We start from the raw sequence: 24,535 nt of genomic DNA on the forward strand, positions 1-24,535 counted from the left end.
CCCTGAGCTCTTCATCAAGGCTACTGCCCTACTCCTGGGCCTGGGCATTGCCCCTTTGCATTTTTCTAGAGGTTAATTGGAGATAAGTCGTCTCAGGTCCTTTTGTGCCCTAGCTGGCTTTGAATCTTGATCTTCTGATCTCAGCCTCCTGAGTAGCTAGGATTACAGGTGTGAGATACCACCTGGCACCTTCTTCCTGCCTTTCTAATAAGGGTCTCACCATGGGGATTGATCTTGGGTTCATGATTTCCTGCCTCCACCTCCCTCATTCTGGAAAACTTTTCTTTTTCCCTCTCTCCCTCTGCCAGTCTTGGGCTTGAGCACTGTCAAGGCTAGAGCTCTACCAGTTGAGCCACAGCACCACTTCCAGCTTTTTCTGTGTATGTGGTACCAAGGAATCGAACTTGGGTATTCGTACATGCTAGGCAAGCACTCTACCACTAGGCCAAACTCCTGGCCCCAACTTTTTTTTTTTTTTTAAAGTCAACTAATGGATGCCAGGCTCTGTACATATGTTTATATCATATAATGTCTGTATATGAAGCAGAAGAGGCCAAATGAATTTAATTCATTACAATTATCAAATAAGTAGGAGAAAAACTAATGGTAATGAGATAGGTAAGTCATGTATTTTTGCTTCTTTTTTTTTTCATTTTACATATTCATGAATTTTAACATTTATTTTTTTATTTTTTTTATTTTTGCCAGTCCTGGGCTTGAGCTCAGGGCCTGAGCACTGTCCTTGGACTTTCTCAAGGCTAGAGCTCTACCACTTGAGCCTCAGCACCACTTCCGGCTTTTTTCTATGTATGTGGTACCAAGGAATCGAACCCGGGTCTTCGTGCATGCTAGGCAAGCACTTTAACCACTAGGCCAAACTCCCGGCCCCTATTTATTTATTTATTTGGTGGGTCATGGGGCTTGTAATAGGTCTGGACGCTGTGTCTGAGTTCTTCAACTCAAGGCTACCGCCCTACTTCTGGGCCTAGCTGTTGTCCCTGAGCTCTTCAGCTAAAGTTTTCCACCCTACCCTTGAGCCAAGCCCCACTTCCCATGCCAGGGCTGGCTTTGAACCATGATCCTTAGATCTCCACCTCCTGAGTAGTTAGAATTACAGGTGTGAGCCACCGTGGCTGGCTCATTCATGAATTTTAACAAATTTATACTGAAATTTCATTGTCCCTCAAGTGGTCACTCTGCCTGCTTGCCTCCCTCCCTCCCTTCCTCCCTCCCTCCCCCCCCCCTTTTCCCTACTCTTCTCCCCATCTCTCCCCCTCATTCCCTCTCTTCCTCCCCACCCCCCTCTCTTGCTTTATTTTCCTGAAACTTCAACTCTGGGTCTGGGTCTGGGTCTGGATGCTGTCCCTGAGCTCTTTTGCTCAAAGCTAGCACTCTACTACTTGAGCCACAGCACCATTTCCAGCCTTTTCTGTTTATGTGGTACTGAGGAATCGAACTCAGGGTTCATGTATGCAAAGCCTTCCCTCCCCTCCCCTCCCCCCTCCCCTCCCTTCCCCCCCTCCCCTCATCCCTTCCCTCCCTCCCTCCCTCCCTCCCTCCCTCCCTCCCTCCTTCCTTCCTTCCTTCCTTCCTCTCAGGGCTAGCACTCTACCACTTTGAGCTATAGCTCCATTTCCTGTTTTATAGTGGTTGGTTAGAAGATTGCCAGGGACTTTCTTGCCTGGGCTGATTTTTTTTATCTTTATCTTCCCCTGCTAGGTTTGTGTTTGTTGTTGTTGTTGTTTTTGTGGATCATGGGGCTTGAACTCAGGCTGGGCACTGTCCTGGAGCTCTTCAGCTGAAGGCTATCACTCTATCCTTGAGCCAAGTCCCACTTCCCATTTTTCTAGAGATTAATTAGAGGTAAGAGTCTCAGGTCCTTTTGTTCCCGGGCTGGCTTTGAACCTTGTTCCTCAGATCTTAGCCTCCTGAATAGCCACCGGGCCAGACTAGTTTGTTAAGCCAGGATCCTCATATCTTGTCCTGAGTAGCTAGGATCAGTGGCATGAGCCAGAAGTGTTCAGACCTAAGTATTATTTAATTGGAATCAAAACATATGTAGGTTCCCCTCAATTGATGTTTGAACTCAAGGCAGTCATTCTTATTATTTGAGTCAACTCTTTTTCCTTTTGTACAGTTTTCAGGTACAGTCTGGCATTTTGTGTCCAGGGCTGCCCTCCAGCCACCATCTTGCTACATTGTACTGTGTAGCTGGACTATAGGCTGATCCCATCAAACCTGGCCATTTTCAGCTTTTTAAGCATTGTGTTTTGAGATTCATGTGGCTACCTATTTTTAGTATTTTATTCTCAGACCGAGACATATTACAGTGTTTACATTCACTACACATTGTTCTTGGATTTATGTATCTGTTGGATATTTGAGTTGTTTGTAGGTAACATCTTAGTGGTTCTTGTTTTTCTTTTTTTCTTTCCCCCAGGTTGCTCAGCACATTTCTACTACTAACCTATATATCCCAGTCCTATGTTTCAGTATAATTTTAAATAATATATCCTGGGGCAGGGAGTTTGGCCTAGTGATAGAGTGCTTGCCTAGCATGCATGAGGACCTGGATTCAGTTCCTTGGTACCACATACATTAAAAAAAAAAAAAAAACAAAACAAAACAAGTGGTGATGTGGCTCAGGTAATAGAGCTCTACCCTTGAGAAAAGTTCAAGGACAGTGCTTAGGTCCTGTGTTCTAGTCCCAGGACTGGCCAAAAAAAAAAATGTGTATATATACACACAGTATATACATATATCTGTCTTTTCATAATTAATTTGTAGCACTTGTACTTTCTAATATGAGAATTCACAAGTATTCCCATATATTTTGGTGTTCTGTCCTTTTACATTTTCTTCAAATTAGATATTATAGATAAAACTAGTGTAAGAGGTTCTGGCTTTATTTTGTTTTTTTAATTTTTTGGTCAACCATGGGGCTTGAATTCTGGGCCTGGGTGCTGTCCCTGAGCTCTTCACCTCAAGGCTAGTGCTCTACCACTTAAGCCATAGCACCACTAGAGGTTCTCTTTTTACAACACTGAAGTAACAAAACCAATTGTTTGTCTTGGCAGATTGAAAGATTATCCTCAGTATTGCCAGCACTTGGCTTCCATCAGTCACTTTATGCAGTTTCCACATCATTTGCAGGAGGTAAGTGCTGTCGGCATTTAATATCTATTTAGTAATTGGGTTATCTAGTTTGAATTAGGTTTTGTATGGAATGACATTAAGATTTCTTAATGGATGAGCTGAGGAAAGTAAATCTGTACTGTTACTCAGTGACTCAACGCTAATATGTATGGAAAACCTGATTGCTTCTAATAGGAATCAAGAGTATGATTCATAAGTATACATTTTTTCACAGCTTAAAATATTGCTGTAGTTTTAACTTTCTTAAATACTTTAAGACAAGGTGTTTCTTGGAACACGTTTCTGGCTACTTGATTACATTGTGTTGAGTACCTTACTAAACAGGATGCAGTCCTTGGGAAAACAGACGTAGAGAAAAACACATTAAACTGCCTTGTGATTATTCCTAATATGCATTGTTACACTTTTGTCATACTCTCCCCCCCCCCCCCCCCCCCCCAGTCCTGGGCTTGGGCTCAGGGCTTGAGCACTGTCCCTGGATTTTCTCAAGGCTAGGGCTCTACTACTTGAGCCACAGTACCACTTCTGTCTTTTTGCTACGTATGTGGTACTGAGGAATCGAATCCGGGTCTTCGTGCATGCATGGCAAGCACTCTACCACTAGGCCAAACTCCCGGCCCTTTTGTCATACTTTTTATCAGTAAGCTTCAAATGGAAGATTGATCTGTTTTTGTTAAGTTTACTTTTTATACCTCATAAAGCAGATAAATTATAAGGTCATTGTTTAGTATTAAGAAGTTCAATTATTGTGGTCTTAGAGATCAGACTCTGTCTTGAGCATGTGGGTATGTGTGTGTACATACATACATAAATACATACACACAGGCATATGAATATGTACTTGTGTGTATATGTGTGCATGCATGCTAGGCATCCGTTCTTACTGAGCTTACCTCAATGATTACTGTTTTTGGAGGACAGCTTAACTATCTCTTTACCACTTTTTTTTTTTGCTTGTTATCTATTTATTTAATTATTATTTATTTATTTATCGCCAGTCCCAAGGCTTGAACTCAGGGCCTGTGCATAGTCCTTGGGATTTTCTCAAGGCTAGAGCTCTACCACTTGAGCCACAGCACCATGTCTGGGTTTTTCTATGTATGTGGCACCAAGAAATTGAACCCAGGTCTTCATGCATGCTAGGCAAGCACTCTACCACTAGGCCAAACCTGTGGTCTTTTGCTTATTACTTTGAAAATAGTCCTAAAGACTTGGGCTGGCTTCATATATTTATTCTTTGGCATTTAGCCTCCTGAGAAGGATTGCAGGCATGAGCACCTGAAATTGGGGTTAAAAGATCTAGTTAACTTAATAAAAATGATGAACACTATTATATGTATAGATGGTGGATTTCATATTGCCAGGTAAGAACTGTTGAAGTAGTATTATGAGCATCATGTCCTCAGACTTGTGAAATGAAAGGAACTGCCCTGTAATGTTCCTTATGCTATGTTGTGTTGGCAGTACTTAATGCCTTTCTTTTTTATAATAAGAGATTTACCGAGACGATGCTCAATATGGGAAGTTGTTTACTTTTATGATGCTGAGGGTTCTACCCAGGGCTTTTGTAGTCTCATGCTATACTATTGACCTATGTTTCAAGTCCTATGGTATGTTTTTTTCTTGTTCAGTCTTGGGGCTTGTACTCAGGGCTCAAGTGCACTGTTCCTTAGCTCCTTTGCTTAAGGCTAGCGCTCTACCACTTTTGAGCCACAGTGCTCCTTCCTTTTTTTTTTTTTTTTTTTGCCAGTCCTGGGCTTGAGCTCAGGGCCTGAGCACTGTCCTTGGACTTTCTCAAGGCTAGAGCTCTACCACTTGAGCCTCAGCACCACTTCCAGCTTTTTTCTATGTATGTGGTACCGAGGAATCGAACCCGGGTCTTCATGCATGCTAGGCAAGCACTTTAACCACTAGGCCAAACTCCCGGCCCCACAGTGCTCCTTCCTATAGTATATTTTTTATGCTTTAGTTTAATTATTGTTCATTGAAAAATGGATTCATTTACTGCTACATAAATTTTGAAAAAATTTGTATTAATGACTAAGAATTAATTGGCAAATAACTCTGGTTTATGATTTCTTTTTAGGGGGGACTAGTTGTGGGGCTTGAACTCAGGGCTTGAGCACTGTCCTTGGGCTTTCTCAAGGCTACAACTCCACTACTTGAGCTTTTTCTATGTATTTGGTACTGAGAAATTGAACTGGGGTCTTCATGCATGCTAGGCAAGCACTCTACCACTAGACCAAACTCCCGGCCTTGGTTTATGATTTTTTTTCTAATTTCTATCCTCTAATAAATACTTAGCATATTAACATTGATCTTCACAGTAGTTAGTGGTATTTTATCCATTTACATGTTATTACTACAGTGGGGCAAGGATTAAGGGACATAGATGTACCAAAGGAGGTCTGACATTTTATTCTCTTTATAAATGAAAGTAATGCAATTAAAAAGTACTTTTCTAAGTACTCTTTTATTTTATTCTATTTTGCTTCATTTCCCTATTCATATAGTATATCGAGTATGGACAACAATCTAGAGATCCACCTGTGAAAATGCAGGGCTCTATCACAACCCCTGGAAGTATTGCACTGGCTCAGGCCCAGGCTCAAGCCCAGGTTCCTGCCAAAGCTCCTCTTGCTGGTCAGGTTAACACTATGGTAACCACCTCAACCACCACCACTGTTGCTAAAACGGTTACAGTCACCAGGCCAACTGGAGTCAGCTTTAAGAAAGATGTGCCAGTAAGTGGGTCTCTTTTCTTTCCCAATATTTACTGTAATATATTGAGTAGTGAGCGTGTATTTTAATTTTATTGTAAGTATAAAAGGCTAGTATTCCTCCCTGTTTGTATCCACTCCCTATATTTCTCAAGGGCAGCCTCTATTAATAGCTGGATATGTATTCTTCTACTGCCACTGGGCAATCATGCCATGTGTATTGTTTTGTTTTTGACAGTCCTGTGGCTTGAACTCAGGATTTTGAGTGCTATCTCTGAGCTTCTTTGTGCTCAAAGCTAGCAGTCTACCACTTGACCCACAGTGCCACTTGTGGGGTTTGTTTGTTTTGCCAGTCCTGGGCCCTTGAACTCAGGGCCTGGGCACTGTCCTTGGACTTTCTCAAGGCTAAAGCTCTACCTCTTGAACCACAGCACTATTTCTGGCTTTTCTTCTATGTATGTGGTACAGAGGAATTGAACCTGGGTTTTTGTGCATGCTAGGCAAGCATTCTATCACTAGGCTAAACTCCTGGCCCTGTGGTATTTATTGAATAGTTTAATGGAGATATGAGACTCAAAGACCTTACTGCCCTGCCTGGCTTTGAATCCTTCAGATTATCAGCCTCCTGAATAGTTAGGATTAGTATATATTTTATACTAGTGGATTCCATACAATTTATTGGGATTTTCCAAGGAAGCATCTCGATTTAACTCATGAACTTTATTATTACTATTGTTTTTTAGCCTTCCATCAATACTACAAATATAGATACATTGCTTGTGGCCACAGATCAAACTGAGAGAATTGTGGAGCCCCCAGAAAATATCCAAGAGAAAATTGCTTTTATTTTCAATAATCTGTCACAGTCAAATATGACACAGAAGGTGAGCATGGTATTGCACCTGATAAATGCCTTTCTTCTTTTCCTTGCAGGCTGAGACATTAATTTTGTCATTTTTTTAAAAATACTGTAAGGTAGGTGTTCTGACGCACACTTAAAGTGTCAGCTATTAGGAAATATGAATCTCTTAACTAGTGGTTGTGGGTTTGTGGACACATATAAATCATAGTCTAATTTATAGTGCAATGAGGTACAGGTCGTGGGGCTTGAACTCTGGACATGGCGCTGTACCTAAGTTCTCGAGCCACAGCACCACTTCTGGTTTTCTAGTGGTTAATTGGATAAGAGTATCATGGATTTCAGTGCTTGGACTGGTTTGAACCTTTATCCTCAGGTCTCAGCCTCAAGTGTGAGCCACCACGCCTGTCTCAGGTAGTGAAGTGGTATTAATGGCAAGGGCTGTATGTTTTTTTTTTTTTTTTTTTTTTGCCAGTCCTGGGCTTGAGCTCAGGGCCTGAGCACTGTTCTTGGACTTTCTCAAGGCTAGAGCTCTACCACTTGAGCCTCAGCACCATTTCCGGCTTTTTTCTATGTATGTGGTACCGAGGAATTGAACCTGGGTCTTCATGCATGCTAGGCAAGCACTTTAACCACTGGCCGGGCTGTATGTTTTTTAATTTTAATGTTAAAAGTGATTTATTGATGTGATAGTTGGAATTGTGGCTGATTAACACACAAGCCAACAAGTTAACTGACCCTATACTACAATAGAGCATGCTATAATGCGTAGCATCTAACTGTCATAGGAAAAATAAAGCCTGGTGCTTAAGCCTCTTGTTTTACATGCTTTGTGTTGAATGTTAATAGAATCCAAACTTTATTCATATTAGTGTAATTCTATGTTTTATATGTCCTGTTAATTGGCTAGGTTGAAGAACTAAAAGAAACCGTGAAAGAAGAATTTATGCCTTGGGTTTCACAATATTTAGTTATGAAGAGAGTCAGTATTGAGCCAAACTTTCACAGCCTATATTCAAACTTCCTCGACACATTGAAGAATCCTGAGTTTAACAAGATGGTTCTGAATGAGACCTATAGAAATATCAAAGTAAGAGTTATTTCTTGTATTTCCTTTAATTAATGGTTTTAATCGGAAAATATTTACATTTAACTTCCTATCTTTATGTATTAAGTATCTATGGAAATTGCTCTGGGTTATGCTTCAGACATAGAGCTGAATTGAACAAAACGAAAAACACAAATGGCTATAAGATTTACATTGAATGTAACTGTCATTCTAAATTTATTTTCATTTTTCTATTATACATAACAATAGTTATTACTTAGCATATTTTACATGATACCACTGTGTCTTCCCCCATTCTGGAGTTTATGGTCTTAGTCCCTCTCCCCCCATATGCTATTCATGGGGCTCAAACATGGGGTCTGGTTATGACCCATGTCATGCTGAGTTTTTTTTTGCACAAGACTATAGCACTACCACTTTTGAGCCACAGCTCCACTTTTGACTTTTGGCAATTATTTAGAAATCAATCTCATGGACTTTTCTACCCAGGCTGGTTTCAAATCTCCATCTTCAGATCTCAGCTACCAGCACCTGGCTTCCACCTTGGGGTTTTTGTTTGTTTTGTGGGGGAGGGCAGTCCTGAGGCTTAAACTTTGAACTCTGCCACTATCCTTGCGTTTTCTCAAGGCTAGGTGTCTACTATTTGAGCCACAGCACCACCTTTGGCTTTTTATGTGTATGTGTACCAAGGAATCAAACCTAGGACTTCTTGCATGCTAGCAATCACTCTACCACTAGGCTACATTCCTGGCCCCCACTCTGGTTTTTTTTAAAGTAGTACTACAGAAAAAATTGTGTGGAGATACAATGTTACTGACAGTTGACCTTACTTACTATAGGTAGAAAAAGCAAGATGGCAACAAATATTTTCATTTTTATCTCCTGCTAGTCTATAGATACTACACACCTCAGGATGTAGGCCTGTCTGTGGAAAAGAGTTCTTTGCAGCTTGTATTAAGGTCAAACTTATATTTATTCCATAAAATTAAAGGCTTGTTAATCTCCCCCTCCCAAATCAGATATGGGGCTTGATATGGTCAGTCTGGGGCTTGAACTCTGGGCCTGGACACTGTCTGAGCTCTTCAGCTCAAGACTACCACTCTACTCCTTCAGCCATGGCACCACTTCAGGTTTTCTGATGGTTAATTGGAGCTGAGTCTCTAAAGTACAAATTAGGGGCTGGGAATTTGGTCTAGTGGTCAAGTGCTTGCCTGGCATGCATGAAGACCCAGGTTTGATTCCTCCATACCACATACATAGAAAACAACGGAAGTGGTACTGTGGTTCAAGTGGGGAGCTCTAGCCTTGAGAAAGCCCAGGGACAGTGGTCAGGCCTTGGGTTCAAGCTCCCAGAAATGCGCCTCCTCACCTCCCCAAAGAAGTAGACTAGTGTTTGTCATTACTATTTGTTGGGTGACTTGGGACTAGATTAGGAACCAGCACTATATTTAAACCTTAATGGGATTTCTCTCATTGTGGGTTACGCTGTAGTGCAAAAGAATTTCTGCCTCTTTCTGTTGCACAGCTGATATGTGACATTCAGTTGTTGCTTTAATGGAGTTAAGGAACATGAATTCTTCAGTTTTCATCTGGTAGGAGGGATAATCACATATCAGAAAGTTCCTACATAATCTGAGGTAAAAATATAAGATCTTAGTTTTTTCATTCATTCAGTCACTCGTAACACATTTTAGGCACACACGACTGTATTTATAGCCTCTAAAGACTTACTGGTAAAAATGCTACTGTTTTCTGTTGAACAAAGCAAAATAATAGGACGTATGTAATAGTATACTTTGGGCACATTGTTGGAAATAATGGCTGAAAACAAAGAGAATATAAATAAAATTCTCAAACATTGAGTTGAAAATTTTCTTTTGTAAGTTTACTATTTCTTTCTTGGTCCTATACTGTTTTAGGTTCTCCTGACCTCTGATAAAGCTGCAGCCAATTTTTCAGATCGATCTTTGCTGAAGAACTTGGGACACTGGTTGGGAATGATCACATTAGCTAAAAATAAACCCATCTTGCATACTGTGAGTTTCAGCTGAAGATTTATGTAAATCATGTCTTAAAGTCTTGACTTTGTCAGGGGTATTTTCAATGATTATTTTCCTTTTTGTAAGATTTTGGCTTATGTTTGAATTCCAATTTTTCCACCCCTGGTCTAGTGGTATGCTAGGCTATAGAAAAGCAACAAAGTACGATATTACTGTTTCCATTTTCCTAAGGCAAGGTTTACATACTATATTGATTCTTGGACTTTCTCAAGGCTAGAGCTCTACCACTTGAGCCTCAGCACCACTTCCGGCTTTTTTTGTATGTATGTGATACCAAGGAATCGAACCCGGGTCTTCGCGCATGCTAGGCAAGCACTTTAACCACTAGGCCAAACTCCCGGCTCACTATATTCTTATTTGGTAGAATAAGCCTAGTGAGATGCCTTTCTTCGTATAATTTTTGAAAGCTTTTGGATCTTGAACTTTATTTCAGGGCATAGTCTATACCACACACTCTTGAAAATGTTCTTTTTCCTAGGATTTGGATGTGAAATCTTTGCTGCTAGAGGCTTATGTTAAAGGACAACAAGAATTGCTGTATGTAGTGCCCTTTGTTGCCAAAGTCTTAGAGTCCAGCATTCGTAGTGTGGTAAGTGTATTTTAATTTGTAAGAGTGGGCCCAAAAGATTTATAGGCTGTTTTTTTTTTCCTAACAATAAAGCCCATCTGGGGGCTGGGAATGTGGCGTAGTGGTAGAGTCCTGGCCTAGCATACATGAAGGCCGTGCCACAGTGCTAGCTTTGACCAAAAGAAGCTCAGGGATAATGCCAAGGCACTGAGTTCAAGCCCCAGTATTTGCAAAAATAAAACTCGATCCCTCAATAGGTATTGCTGGGACTTGAACTGAAGGCCTTTTTGCAGTTGGTATCATTTTGTTACTTAGTGAATTTTAGATTTAGTTTGTGAAGCTAGGTGAAACTATAAGACTGAATGTTTATGTTCTGGTATTTTTCTCAAATAGGAAGGTCAGGGGTTTTATTTTTTGTTTTGTTTTTTGTTTGTTTGTCAGTCCTGGAGCTTGAACTCACTGCCTGAGTACTTTGGACTTTTCCCTCAAGACCACTTGGTCCATAGCACCATTTTCAGCCTTTTCTGTGTATATAGTACCAAGGAATCAAACCCAGGGCTAGGCCATGCTCCCAGCCCAGGTTAGGGGTTTTATGTAGTTACATAGCTTTAAATGTTTGTTTTATATGCCTAGAGTTTGACCTAGTGGTAGAGTGCTTTCCTGACATGCATGAAGACCTGGGTTCTATTCCTCGGTATCATATACATAGAAAAGGCCAGAAGTGGTAGAGCTCTAGCCTTGGGAAAGCCCAAGGACAGCCTGGCTCAGGTCCTGAGTGGAAGCTCTAGGACTGGCCAAAAAAAAAAAAAAAAAGTTTAAAATCATTTTAACCTTAAGGTTGGTTTTTGGAGCCAGCTTAACATTGTCAAATTTCTTTAGGTTTTTAGGCCCCCAAACCCCTGGACAATGGCAATTATGAATGTATTGGCAGAGCTACACCAGGAACATGACTTGAAGGTAATTATAATGCTGCTTTATCCTTTGGAATAGTCTCTGCTTTTGTGTTACTGAAATTTACAGTAAAGGCAGGAATTCTTAATAGATGCATTGAAAGTAGAATATGTTATGAATAAAACCAAGATTTTTATTCTAAAATTCTAATTAAAATACTGGCCTTAATGCAGTTAAACTTGAAGTTTGAAATTGAGGTGCTTTGCAAGAACCTTGCATTAGATATCAACGAACTAAAACCTGGAAACCTATTAAAAGATAAAGATCGCCTGAAAAATTTAGATGAGCAACTCTCTGCTCCAAAGAAGGATGTCAAGCAGCCTGAAGAACTCCCTCCAATCACAACAACAAGTAAGTGTAACAATTAGTTTAGCCTTTTGTTAACCGGAATGTTTTCTTTAATGGTACATCCCAATGTATGTAGCAAATATTCGCATGGCAAGATAGATTAAAACCAGGGTATTCCTGATAGAACAGACATACCAAGTAGAAGTGATGGCAGAAAGTCATTTTTATGCATTGAAGATAGAACAGTGGACCAGGCACCTGAGGCTCACCCTTGTAATCCTAGCGACTCATGAAGTTGAGATCTGAGGATTGCTCAAAGCCAGCCTTGACAGAAAAGTCCCCATAAGACTCTTACCTTCAATCAGCTACACAGACACACACACACACCAGCAGTTGCAGCAGCAGCAACAGCAACAACAACAACCCAAATAACAAAAAACCAAAACAAAAACCTCGAGGTGTTGCTGTGGCTTAAATTGGTAGAGTGCTACCCTTGAGCTAAAGAAATCAGACAGCACCTAGGTCTGAGTTGAAGCCCCACTTAAAAAGATGTCTCCCTTAGTGAGACATCAGTGTCTCACCCCTATAAGTCCTAGCTACTCAGAAGGCTGAGATCTGAGGACCAAGACTAGCTTTGAACCATTATCCTCCTTTGTCAGCCTCCAACTTAGCTAGGATTTACAGGTCTGAGCCACTGGAGCCTAGCCAGAATTTCTTTTTCAGAATGAGACCTAAGCATCCCTTCCTAAGATGATAATTCAGTTTGTTTAGTTAGATAACCAGACTTAGAGGACAGTATCTTTTTAAAAAAAAAAAAACAAATAATGCTCTTTTTTTTTCTTTACCTTTAGCAACTTCTACCACACCAGCTACCAGCACTACTTGTACAGCCACAGTTCCACCACAGCCACAGTACAGCTACCATGACATCAATGTCTATTCCCTGGCAGGGCTGGCACCACACATTACCCTAAACCCAACAGTAAGTAAACAGTACTACATCCTTCCAGTTAATTACTAGTTTGTGACAAAGTCTACTATTTGGTCTATTCTCTGTATTACTATTTATTAGTAAGGAAGATCTGGAAAGGCTACATAGTGCACTTGGAAATTTTTGGTTTTCCTTGCTTGTAGTAGTAGTATAATAATTAACATTCCTGTCAGTCTTTTTTTTTTCTTGCGGTTCCTGAGGCTTTAACTCAGGCAATGTCCCTGAGCTGCATTTCCTCAAGATTAGCACTTTTTTTTTTTTTTTTTTTTTTTTGCCAGTCCTGGGCTTGAGCACAGGGCCTGAGCACTGTCCTTGGTCTTTCCTCAAGGCTAGAGCTCTACCACTTGAGCATCAGCACCACTTCCGGCTTTTTTCTATGTATGTGGTACCGAGGAATCGAACCCAGGTCTTCATGCATGCTAGGCAAGCACTTTAACCACTAGGCCAAACTCCTGGCCCCAAGATTAGCACTCTTATCACCTGAGCCACAGCACCACTTCCGACTTATTCTGTATATGTAATACTGAGGAAGTGAACCTAGGGCTTCATGCATGCTAGGCAGGCACTAACACTAAGCCACATTCTCAGCCCCTCCTGTTAGCTATTCTTATTCCAAGCCATGATGATTAAATACGGTAAGAAAATCACAATGTCAGATTCTTCTTGCAAAGGTCAAAAGAGCCCTAATATATGTCATAGCTTTTTGCCTTTACGTTTATTAACCTATCACTTTAGCCTGTGTTGTTTTTTTGGGGGGGGGTGCGGGCGGGGAACAAGCTAGAAACAAGCTGATCTTTGTATATAAAATTTCCAAGTCAGCATTGGGAAATGGGATTTATTCATTTTCTCATTTGTAGGATGCTGTCAGATAACACCTTTACAAATTTTTCTATGCTTATAGGTAGTATTTACTCTGTATATTCCAAGCAGTAATTTATTGCTTGTTGTCTACTCACAGTCTGTTCTGTCTCTCTCTCCGTCCCTCTCCCTCCCTCTCTCCCCACTTCCTCTCTCCCCTCTCTCTCCCTCCCTCTCTTTTCCTCTCCCCCCTCTCTTCTCTCTTTCTCTTTTTGTAGGAAGATTATGTAGCCCATGCTGCCTTAAACTTTTTACCCTCCTTATCTCAGCTCCTTTTGTGGGCGAGGGGCAGTCCTCAGACTTGATTTCAGGGCCTGAGCACTGTGTCCTTGGGTTTTTTCTCAAGGCTAGTTAGAGCTCTACCTCTTGAACCATGGCACCACTTTTGGCTTTTTCTTTGTATGTGGTTCCAAGGAATCGAATCTGGGTATTCATGCATGCTAGGCAAGCACTCTACCACTAGGCCAAAATCCCAGTCCTTACCTGCTTTTTTGTTTGTTTGTTTTGTCCAGTCCTGGACCTTGGCCTTTCTCAATGCTAGAGCTCTACCACTTGAGCCACAGCACCACTTCTGGCTTTTTTCTATGTATGTGGGACCAAGGAATCGAACCCCAGAGTGCATGCTAGGCAAGCACTCTGCCACTAGGCCAAACTCCCAGCCCTCACAGCTTCTTAAGTGCTGTACATGTGTCCCACTACACCCCACTTAACATTAGTTTAACTCATAGTCTTGTGGTTGGAGTTCTCATTGTTGTGCTTTCACAAACCCAAAATGTTCCCAGATGCATGAGTACTTTTGCATTAAAGACTTGAATGAGCCAGGTATGGTGGATCATAACTGTATTTCTAGCTACTCGGGACAGGGGGCTGAGGTCTGAGGATCAGGGTTCAAAACTATCCCTGTTACTAAAAACTAGTAGATTCTTATCTCCAGTTAACTTCTAGGAAGTGGGGCTGTGTCTCCAGTGGTAGTGTGGTAGCCTTGAGCTGAAGAGCTCAGGGACAGTGCTCAGGCCCAGAGTTCAAACCCCACAACCGACGTGAGGTGTGGGGGGGAACATTGAATGTTTTTCTTAGCATGTGATCCTGGCCTTGCTAATTAATCTTCCAATTACCATAACTGAAAGATACGATTTAACTTTTCCCCTGCTCGTCCTTCTGTAGGTGTGGTAGGCAATGTCTCTATAATTCTTCTTTGAATTATGCCAGTATTTGAATATTTTATGTTCATTGTGATTATTTAAAAAATACCTTGGGGGGGGGGAGGGAAATGGGTACCAAGACATGTGAAAGGGTATCAATGTATGTGAATTAATGCACCTTCGACCTGGCAAATATCATGTAACCCTTTTACTAATTACAATAAAAAAAAATTAAAAAAAAATACCTTATAAATAAGACAGCCTAGTGAACGTTAGGGCATAGCTTATTCCAGATGAAAGATCAGAAACAGTTTTTTTAGTGAGTACTGTAAAAGTTTGCTAATCTCAGGAACTGTTTGTAGCAATATTAATTTCTTGATCTAATAGAGAAATTCCTTTGTACTATGTACTTTAGCCATAAATGTAACTCAGCAAGTTATATCTGTATTACATAATACATATTTTAATAAATACCCAGGAAAAAAAGTCATCTTTAAAAAACAGATAATGCTGCTGGTAGTTTGGCCTAGTGATAGAGTGCTTGCCTAGTACACATGAAGACCGGGGTTTGATGCCTTGATAACACATACATAGAAAAGCCGGAAGTGGTGCTGTGGCCCTAGTGGGTAGAGCATTAGCCTTGAGGAAAGCCCAAGGACAGTGCTTAGGCCCTGAGTTCAAGCCCCAGGCTTGCTCCCCCCCCCAAAAAAGATATTTAATATCTACACAACATGGCTACAGGAAATACTTAAGACCATATAGCTTAGCTTCTGTTTTTTCTTGCTTAATTTGTTGATATAGTACCTTAAAGTAACTAGCATTATGTGATTGCTGATAAAAACTGGATTGTCTTATTTACACAAGTGATTGACTTATTTTGTGTTCATATGTGCTTTGTGTTGTTCCTCCTAGATTCCCTTGTTCCAGGCCCATCCACAGTTGAAACAGTGTGTGCGTCAAGCAATTGAACGGGCTGTCCAGGAACTGGTTCATCCCGTGGTGGATCGGTCAATTAAGATTGCCATGACTACATGTGAGCAAATAGTCAGGAAAGATTTTGCCCTGGATTCAGAGGAATCTCGAATGCGAATAGCAGCTCATCACATGATGCGAAACTTGACAGCTGGCATGGCTATGATTACTTGCAGGGAACCTTTGCTGATGAGCATATCCACAAACCTAAAAAACAGCTTTGCATCAGCTCTTCGTGTAAGTTGGTAATGTATTTGGTATAAAACTCCACTAGCCTGGCTCAGTGGCTCAGGCCTATAATCCTAGCTACTTAGGAGGGTGAGCTCTGAGGATCACGGTTCAAAGCCAACTTGTACACTAAAGACTAAAAGACTTATTTCCAATTAACCTCTAGAAAACTGGAAGTGGTGCTGTGGCTCAAGGAGTAGGGCAGTAGCCTTGAGCTGAAGAGCTCAGGTACAGTGCCTAAGCCCCATGATCGACCCCCCCCCCCAAAAAAAAAAAAAAAAAAAAAAAAACTACTGAGCTGGGTACTAGTGGCTCACACCTGTACTCCTAGCTACTCGGGGTGCTGAGACCTGAGAAAGTTTAGACTCATCCCAGGCGTGAAAGAAAGTTGTGAGACTCTTACCTCCAATTAACCACCAGAAAACTGGAAGTGGCCCTCTGTCTTAAGTGGAAGAGTGCTAGCCTTGAGCTGAGAGCACAGGGTCATCACCCAGGCCCAGAGTTCAAGCCCCACGACTAACCAAAAGCTTCTTTACTGCTAGGCACTAGTACTCACACCTACAACCTTAGCTATTCAGGAGTTAGATTGCTGAGGGTCATAGTTTGAAGCCAAGTTGAGCAGAAATTTCCCTGAGACTTACCTCTAACGATCAGAATATCCTAAGTGGTGCTGTGGTGGAGCAGTAGCCTTGACCAAGAGAGCCCAGGGACAGTTCACAGGGCCTACCAGAAAACAAACACTTATTACTACTTCCAAAATTTTCTTTGTCTTTTGTTCTTTTTTTATTCGTGTGTGTGTATGCGTGCATGCATGCACCACAACTAGAGTATATAACTCAGGGTCTCACAATTTGAGCCACATCTCCTCCTTTGGCTTTATGCAGATTAATCAAAGAGAATCTACTCAGTCTGGAGTTAAACCATGATTTTCAGATCTCAGCCACTTGAGCAGCTAGGATAACAGAGGAGCCATCAGTATTATAAAATGTATTTATTTGATGTCTTCTTAAACGAACATTTCTGTAAGGCAATTTCACATCCGATTCCAAGTTAATTTGTTCTGTTCTCACCTGTGTTTAACAAATAGTAAATATTTAAGTCTTTGTTGGTTTAAAGAAATGAAGTGTTTAGTGCAAAAAGTTTAGTCCATGAAGAATTTACATGAAGTAGTTAGAGTCGTAAAGAATTATTTGAAGTGGCATTCAACTGGGAGTACTATTGAGTCTCAGATGTCATGGTAAATATTTCCTTTGTTTACTAAATTATTATTTTCATACTGTTCACCATATTCATAACAAACCAACAAAGTACTTAGTGTGTTTTCTTCTTATAATGAGGCAGTTGTTAAAAACATTCTAAGGGTCATGGCTCATCTGTTAACTATTATCAGAATTTGAAATGTATTAATTGAATATATTATACTTCCCATTGTCCAACCTAAAAATTTATCTAACCCATTTTTCTGTTCCAAATAGACTGCATCCCCACAACAAAGGGAAATGATGGACCAAGCAGCTGCTCAGTTAGCTCAGGACAATTGTGAATTAGCTTGTTGTTTTATTCAGAAGACTGCAGTAGAAAAAGCAGGCCCGGAGATGGACAAGAGATTAGCAACTGTAAGTGCATATCATTTTCTTTTGGCTGAAGGTGTTTTATAATTTAAAAAAATGCTTCGTAACAAGGACCTCAGTGACTTCTTTTTTTTTTTTTTTTTAATTCCAGGAATTTGAGCTGAGAAAGCATGCTAGGCAAGAAGGACGAAGATACTGTGATCCTGTTGTATTAACATACCAAGCTGAGCGGATGCCAGAGCAGATCAGGCTGAAAGTGAGAACTGGGGATTTCTCTGTCTTTGCAACTTTCCTCCTCCCCGCCCCCTCCCCCCCCCAACCCCAACTCCCCCTTTGATGCTACTGGCTGCACTAAATGTTTCTGAAAAAAATGTATTGCCCCACTAGCCTAGCACTTTGAGTGCCTATGGAACAGGTATAGAAGTAGCCTTGCCAGGCAGGGTGACTCTCGCCTATAATCTTAGCTACTCAGGAAACTGAGATCTGAGGATCAAGTTTCAAAGCCAGACTCTTCAATTATCCACCCAAAAATGGGAAGTGGTGTTGTGACTCAAGGGGTAGGGTGATAGCTGAGCTCTTCAGCTCAAGGACAATGTCCAGGCCCAGAATTTAAGTCCCACAACCAACCAAAAAATAAAAAGTAAAAAGCCTTGGCTTTTCCATTCCAGTCATTAAAGGAAAGCTGTTGCAAAGACTGTGTGCCTCTATGCTTTAGCTTTTGTTTCCCAACTCGGACTTCCCTAGACATACATTCTGATATGTATGTTTTATATGTATATTTTTATTGATAGTTGCTTATTGCTCCCAGCATTATGATGAGGAATCTAATACTATTTCTTGGCACCAAGGGAGAATTGCATGGCCCCATCTGAGACAAAAATCTTCAGTGACTTTATAAATGAGGGTACTCTTGGGAATGAAATTGCAAACCCTGTTCTTCCCTGTCTGTGGCCATCAGTTCATGCCCACAATATGTTATGATGGCTTATGTCAGAGAACCCAGGGGCCCATCCCTATTTAGACATCAGCTTTCAGAAACTTCACTTTGATTTAAAAATGGATTCTGTCCAATTAGGCTCTTTTTTGTTTTTCTTTTTCAAGGTTGGTGGTGTGGACCCAAAGCAGCTGGCTGTTTATGAAGAGTTTGCACGAAATGTACCTGGCTTCTTGCCTACAAATGACCTAAGTCAGCCCACAGGATTTTTAGCTCAGCCCATGAAGGTAAAATATTTCACTTGGATTAAATTGGGCCTTAGTAAAGTGTGATTTAAATGTATCAGTTAATCTGTCACTGTTCCTGGAAGCTTAAATTACAGAAATACATGGTTGTAATTACTGGATCCTTTGTATCAGGCTACCCGGACACAGAGTTGTTTTATTTTCTGGTTCTGCGCTGCTTTTGGGACTTGAATTTAGAGCCTTAGTTTTTTTTGGGGGGGGGGGCGGGGTAGGGATGGGTGTGCAGTCCTGGAGACTGAACTTAGGGCCTGAGCACTGTCCTTGGACTTTCCGCATGCCCTCTACCATGAGGACAAGCTCCTGGCCCCAGCCTTAGGGTGTTTTGCTCAGCTTATTCATTCATAGCTGATTCTCCAACACTTGGGCTATACCTCCAGTTGGGCATTTTACTAGTTAAATACAGGTTAAAGTTTCATTGACTTTTCTGCCTGGTCTGGTTTTGATCTAAGACCATGATATCTTAGCTTCCCAAAGAGGTAATATTAGAGTGTAAGCCACTGACAACTTACATAGCTTACTTATGTTTAGGAATTTTTATTTGTTTAATTAAATCCATGATACTAGCCTGACTTTAGTGTTCATTTGTGTTGGAACAAATTTTGCCTCTTGGTTTCCCTTAGGGGTTTTTGTAATGGGTTTTCTAAAAATTAACATGTGATTTACCCACATAAGTAGAAAATACACCCTTCTTTCCCTCCCTTCCTTTGTTTGTTCCACTGCTATTCTATGTATATACTGCTGGCTCATTTATGTTACAGAAATGTTCTGTGCCCACAATATAAGCATTCACATCAGGAAATATAACACTTTATTACCATGTAAGACCTCATTGACTTTAACCTAGTCAGGATAATGCTTTATAGAAGACCTGTTAGAGTACCACACATTATATTGGGTGGGTTTGTAAGTTTTTTTTTTTTTTTTTTTTTGCCATTTCAGGGCTTGAACTTGGGGTCTGAACACTGTCCTTGGGCTTTCCTCAAGGTTAGAACTGTACCAGTTGAGCCACAGCACCACGTCTAGCTTTTTTCTATGTATGTGGTACCGGGGAGTCAAACCCAGGTCTTTGTGCATGCCAGACAAGCACTCTACCAGTAGACCAAACTCTAGGGCCTTAGATGTCATTTTTTAAAATTACTCTATGCCAGGTGCCAGTTGCTCACGCCTGTTATCCTAGCTTACTCAGAAAGCTGAGATCTGAAGGTCAAGGTTCAAAGCCAGCCTGAGTAGGAACGTGAGACTCGTCTCCAACCACCAGAAAACCAGAAACGGCACTGTAGCTCAAAGTGGCAGAGCATTAACCTTGAGCTAAAGAGTGCACAGTGATAGTACCCATGCCCAGAATTTGAGCCCCAGGACTGGTCCAGCTCTCCCCCCCCCCCCCCCACCAACTCTCTTAAATAATCAGGTATTTTCTAGAATGGCTTGATTTGAAGCTTATGTGTTTTGTTTATCCCCCCCTCCTTCACCCCCAAGTCCCAGGGCTTGAGCTCAGGGCCTGAGCACTGTCCTTGGGCTTCCTCAAGGATGGAGCCCTACCACTGGAACCACAGCACCACTTCTGCCTTTTTCTATGTATGTAGTATGAACCCTGGACTTTGTGATTGCCAGGCAAGCACTCCCTGTTCCCATTCATTGGAGCTTTGACAGTGTATTCTCATGACTGTCCTTAATGATATGTATTTATATTACTACGAGTACCATGCCATTATTACTGCTATTACTTTGTGTATATGGTGCTGATGACTCATCCAGAGCATGCCAGGCAAGCACTGATACTGATCCATACCCCAAACCTTTATTAATGTTCCCCTTTCTCCCTTTCCCCTTCCCTCTTCCCTTTGCTCTTTTTCTTCTTTTCCTTCCTTTCTTTCTCCCCTCCCTCAGTAAAAAGAGCAGTGGTCATGCATATCAAGAAAAATAACAAAAGTCAAGGGAACAAACATGACCTTCAGTAGAGAACATCTTTAAAAAATTTTTTTTTTTAACTCTTTATTTTCTTCTGAAAAACAGCAAGCTTGGGCAACAGATGATGTAGCTCAAATTTATGATAAGTGCATTACAGAACTGGAACAGCACTTGCATGCCATACCACCAACTTTGGCTATGAACCCTCAAGCCCAGGCTCTTCGCAGTCTTTTGGAGGTTGTAGTGTTATCGCGGAACTCTCGGGATGCCATAGCTGCTCTTGGCTTGCTCCAGAAGGTTGGTTCTTTATTTTACTTTTAGAAGAACGAAATTAGGTTTGGAGACTTTAAGTCACCTGCACCCCTATCTACATACTTAGGAAATATATAGATTAAGATTAAAATTACATAAAGCAGTTTTCGCAGGATAAATGGGTGCTTTTCTTGGGGGGGGGGGAGTAGAATGTAATTAGGACAAAGAGAAAACATGATTTTTCCATAAGAGAATTTAAAAAAAAAAGTTTGACAGTTTGATGGAAAAAAGCTAAAGACAGTGATGGGAAACTCAGAACTTAGAGTGAATCTTAATTCCACCTGTTACGTTAATAATGGACAGAGAACTGGCAACAGGGGCAAAGAAGAATTCACAGTTAGGAGTCCCAGTCACAAGTTGGTCCTGGATGACCATTGTCTTGGTCCTTTTTTAGGAAAGAGTCTAGAGAAGTTTAGAATTGATAATAAGTCATCACTACATGCTGGGTGGTCAGTCCTGAGGAAACTAATATTCTTTAGTTCCTCCTAAAGTTGCTGATCAGTGATAAATCCTGTCCATCCTTAATTCCAGTGTGATTGCAAAGTGACTTCAGACACAATGATTTAGAAGCAAAGATACATAGAAAATGGAAGCCGTTAATGCCAAGATTTTTTTTCTAGTCCCAAAAAAGTAGCCTTTAAACACCTCTTGCAGAGATAGCCATGAGTAGTATTGTAGTTCTTAATGAAGTTTGATGCTAGCTTTCATGTGTTTTCCCCACAGGCTGTTGAGGGCTTATTAGATGCCACAAGTGGTGCTGATGCTGACCTACTGCTGCGCTACCGAGAGTGCCACCTCTTAGTACTAAAAGCTCTGCAGGATGGCAGGGCATATGGATCTCCATGGTGCAACAAACAGATCACAAGGTTTGTGAGGCCTTCCTGTGCTGAGCACATATGTTACCGCTGAGTTATACCCTCAGCCCTCTGACTATTTAGAAACTTAGATACTGATTTTTGCAGTTGACTCTTTAAGGCAGTCTTAATCTGGAACACATTTCTACCAAGTAAAATGGATCTTTTTTGTTTTATGTGGTAAGGTTTAACATGTAAATAAAATCCTCACTTTTCTTAGGTGCCTAATTGAATGTCGAGATGAATATAAATATAATGTGGAAGCAGTGGAGTTGTTAATACGAAATCATTTGGTTAATATGCAGCAGTATGACCTTCACCTAGCTCAGGTATGAATGAAATTTACTTACCTGACCAAAGAACTCAGGAAGCATTTTTATTTGTGTTTTCTCTCTTACATTGTGTTTTCTGTGTTGCCAGTCAATGGAGAATGGTCTAAACTACATGGCTGTGGCATTTGCTATGCAGTTGGTAAAAATCCTGCTGGTGGATGAAAGGAGTGTTGCCCATGTTACTGAGGCAGATCTGTTTCACACCATTGAAACTCTCATGAGGATTAATGCCCATTCCAGAGGCAATGCTCCAGAAGGGTGAGGATGAAATGCTTTGGTCACCCCGTGCATTCAGCACTCTCCCAATAGCTTTAGAAATGAATGTACAGACTGACTAATAAGTGCTTTACCTATAGTGTGTAACTTGAGTTAGGCATTTATATTGCCTATGGAAGTATGAAGGTGGCTTAACTACCTACCAGGTAGTTAACGTAGAACAGTAGATACAGTAACTTCTAAGTTGATGTCAGAATCCTCCTCAGCTTCAGTTTTGCCACTTTAAAATGTGCTAATTTTAGGCAAGTGGACTTCACCTCTCTAGGCCTGTTTCTAAAATACAATGGAAACAAATTCTCAACTGTTAAAAAAATTAAGAGAAATATTATACAGCAATGAATGAACATAGATAAGCAGTGAATGGACCACTTGTTGACTCTGACCTTCAGTGGATAAGTTTTTGGTGAAGTACTTTAAAGCCTAGATGGATGGATAGATAATGTTCTCCTAAGTAAGGAGATACAAAGAGACTAGAAACTAAAGCAGTGAATTGTGGTTTCTGTTCAATAATCAAGTTGTCCAACTGTATGTCTGAAATTTCAACTGTGAGTAGACTGATTTTCACTCTGGATTTACCATATTAGATTGCCCCAGCTGATGGAAGTAGTACGATCCAACTATGAAGCAATGATTGATCGTGCTCACGGAGGCCCCAACTTTATGATGCATTCTGGGATCTCTCAAGCCTCAGAGTATGATGACCCTCCAGGCCTGAGGGAGAAGGCAGAGTATCTTCTGAGGGAATGGGTGAATCTCTACCATTCAGCAGCAGCTGGCCGTGACAGTACCAAAGCTTTCTCTGCGTTTGTTGGACAGGTAGAGCTTTTGGAAAGAAAGGTGCTTTTTATTCAACATTAAGTAGGGTGTGATACCTCCAGTATTAAAGCTCAGCATTATTATATACTTGTGATCAGAGTTACCTCCATACTCATGCAATCCAAAAATACAAGATCATCGTACTCATTCAAAACTTTCAGTGAAGTTTGCCTTCTGTAAGCTCACATTAGTCCTATTTATCACATCTGGTGTGTCACAGCAACAAGTATATAATGGGTTATTGAATAATGGGTTGAAAAAATGATTTTATTGGCTGGATAATCAGTAATAGGCTATTACTGATTATGTTTAAAAGATAAAACAGCTGGGCGCTCATGCTTGTAATCCTAGCTACTCAGGAGGCAGAGATGGGGGGGGGCGTTGCAGAAAGGTCCCCTTGAGACTCTTATCTCCAATTAATCACTAAAAAACTAGAAATGGAGCTGTGGCTCAAAGTAGTAGAGCACTAACCTTGAGCAAAAGAGCTCATGGACTGCTCTCAGGAGGATTGACACCCCTCCCCCTCCCAAAAAAAAGATACAATGAAATTAAGAACTTAAGACACTTAAATTATAGGGCCAGGTGCCTGTGGTTCATGCCTGTAATCATAGCTACTCTGGCTAAGCTATGAGAGGATTGTGGTTCAAAGGCCACCTGAGTTTTAAAATCTGTGAGACTCTTAACCTCAAATTAACCATCAAAACCAGACGTGGCACTGTAGCTCAAATTGATAGAGTCGTAGCCTTGAGCAAAAAGGAGCTCAGGGCCAGAGCCCAGACTTAGTGATCAAATCCACGATCAATGATTCCCTGTTTCCCTCCCTGCTAGAAAAAAAAAATTGATGCGAAATGGGAATTTGAATTTATAAAGTATATGGAATCAAGTCCCTGGCTAAAATTCAGGCATTGCAAGAATAAACAGGTGTAAACAGGTTAAAAAAAAATATGGGAAGATAGCCATAGTGCCATTTAGTGTTCTACTTTTGGTCTTCATCCTTGACTGCTTTCAGGATTTTCAGGGTATAAGAACAATAGTCAGTGTGTCCCCACAGCAATATAACTTGGCAAGAATGATCGCCCTTGCCCTTGAAATGACTTAAAAAGTTCAGTGTATATTACTTAAATGGGAGTTGAGGACAGTTATTGTTAAATTTCCACATATTTACACTATATACCAGTCAAATTCACCCTCTATCCTAAATTGGCCTTTAAATTTCTTTTAAATATTATAAATGTCATATTTGTTCAGGGTGAGCTATCTGCTTATTAACATTTCTCTCAGCTAAACCCAGAACTTAGATATGTTGCCAAGAAAAGATTAATTAGATCTATTTTCAAATACATGACAGTTGATAAGTGAAAGATG

The 24,535-nt window shown here is 40.8% G+C and overlaps 1 protein-coding gene and 1 non-coding gene across 9 annotated transcripts in view; both read left to right on the forward strand.

Annotated features, from left to right (window-relative positions):
* Positions 1-24,535, forward strand: part of Cnot1 (CCR4-NOT transcription complex subunit 1) — a 98,711-nt gene that overhangs the window by 58,880 nt on the left and 15,296 nt on the right. For 5 of the 8 annotated variants that reach the window (XM_090357543.1, XM_090357539.1, XM_090357542.1 and 2 more), the window contains exons 22-39: positions 3,078-3,156; positions 5,670-5,900; positions 6,620-6,760; positions 7,646-7,825; positions 9,724-9,840; positions 10,343-10,453; positions 11,312-11,389; positions 11,557-11,734; positions 12,523-12,653; positions 15,575-15,871; positions 17,338-17,478; positions 17,585-17,689; positions 18,535-18,654; positions 20,686-20,877; positions 21,616-21,758; positions 21,967-22,075; positions 22,167-22,336; positions 22,939-23,191. In XM_090357543.1, the coding sequence (XP_090213669.1) occupies positions 3,078-3,156; positions 5,670-5,900; positions 6,620-6,760; positions 7,646-7,825; positions 9,724-9,840; positions 10,343-10,453; positions 11,312-11,389; positions 11,557-11,734; positions 12,523-12,653; positions 15,575-15,871; positions 17,338-17,478; positions 17,585-17,689; positions 18,535-18,654; positions 20,686-20,877; positions 21,616-21,758; positions 21,967-22,075; positions 22,167-22,336; positions 22,939-23,191 (2,776 nt within the window). The remainder of the gene's footprint in view (positions 1-3,077; positions 3,157-5,669; positions 5,901-6,619; positions 6,761-7,645; positions 7,826-9,723; positions 9,841-10,342; positions 10,454-11,311; positions 11,390-11,556; positions 11,735-12,522; positions 12,654-15,574; positions 15,872-17,337; positions 17,479-17,584; positions 17,690-18,534; positions 18,655-20,685; positions 20,878-21,615; positions 21,759-21,966; positions 22,076-22,166; positions 22,337-22,938; positions 23,192-24,535) is intronic. The other 3 variants (XM_090357545.1, XM_090357544.1, XM_090357546.1) reach the window with 1 other exon arrangement.
* On the forward strand, positions 9,243-9,377 carry LOC150047054 (small nucleolar RNA SNORA46). Its single transcript, XR_016539584.1, has one exon. It is a non-coding gene; the product is annotated as a small nucleolar RNA SNORA46 (small nucleolar RNA).

The sequence above is a fragment of the Megascapheus bottae genome, chromosome 24 (assembly GCF_031878675.1).
Source record: "Megascapheus bottae isolate mThoBot1 chromosome 24, mThoBot2.hap1, whole genome shotgun sequence".
In the NCBI taxonomy this organism is placed as follows: Eukaryota; Metazoa; Chordata; class Mammalia; order Rodentia; family Geomyidae; genus Megascapheus; species Megascapheus bottae.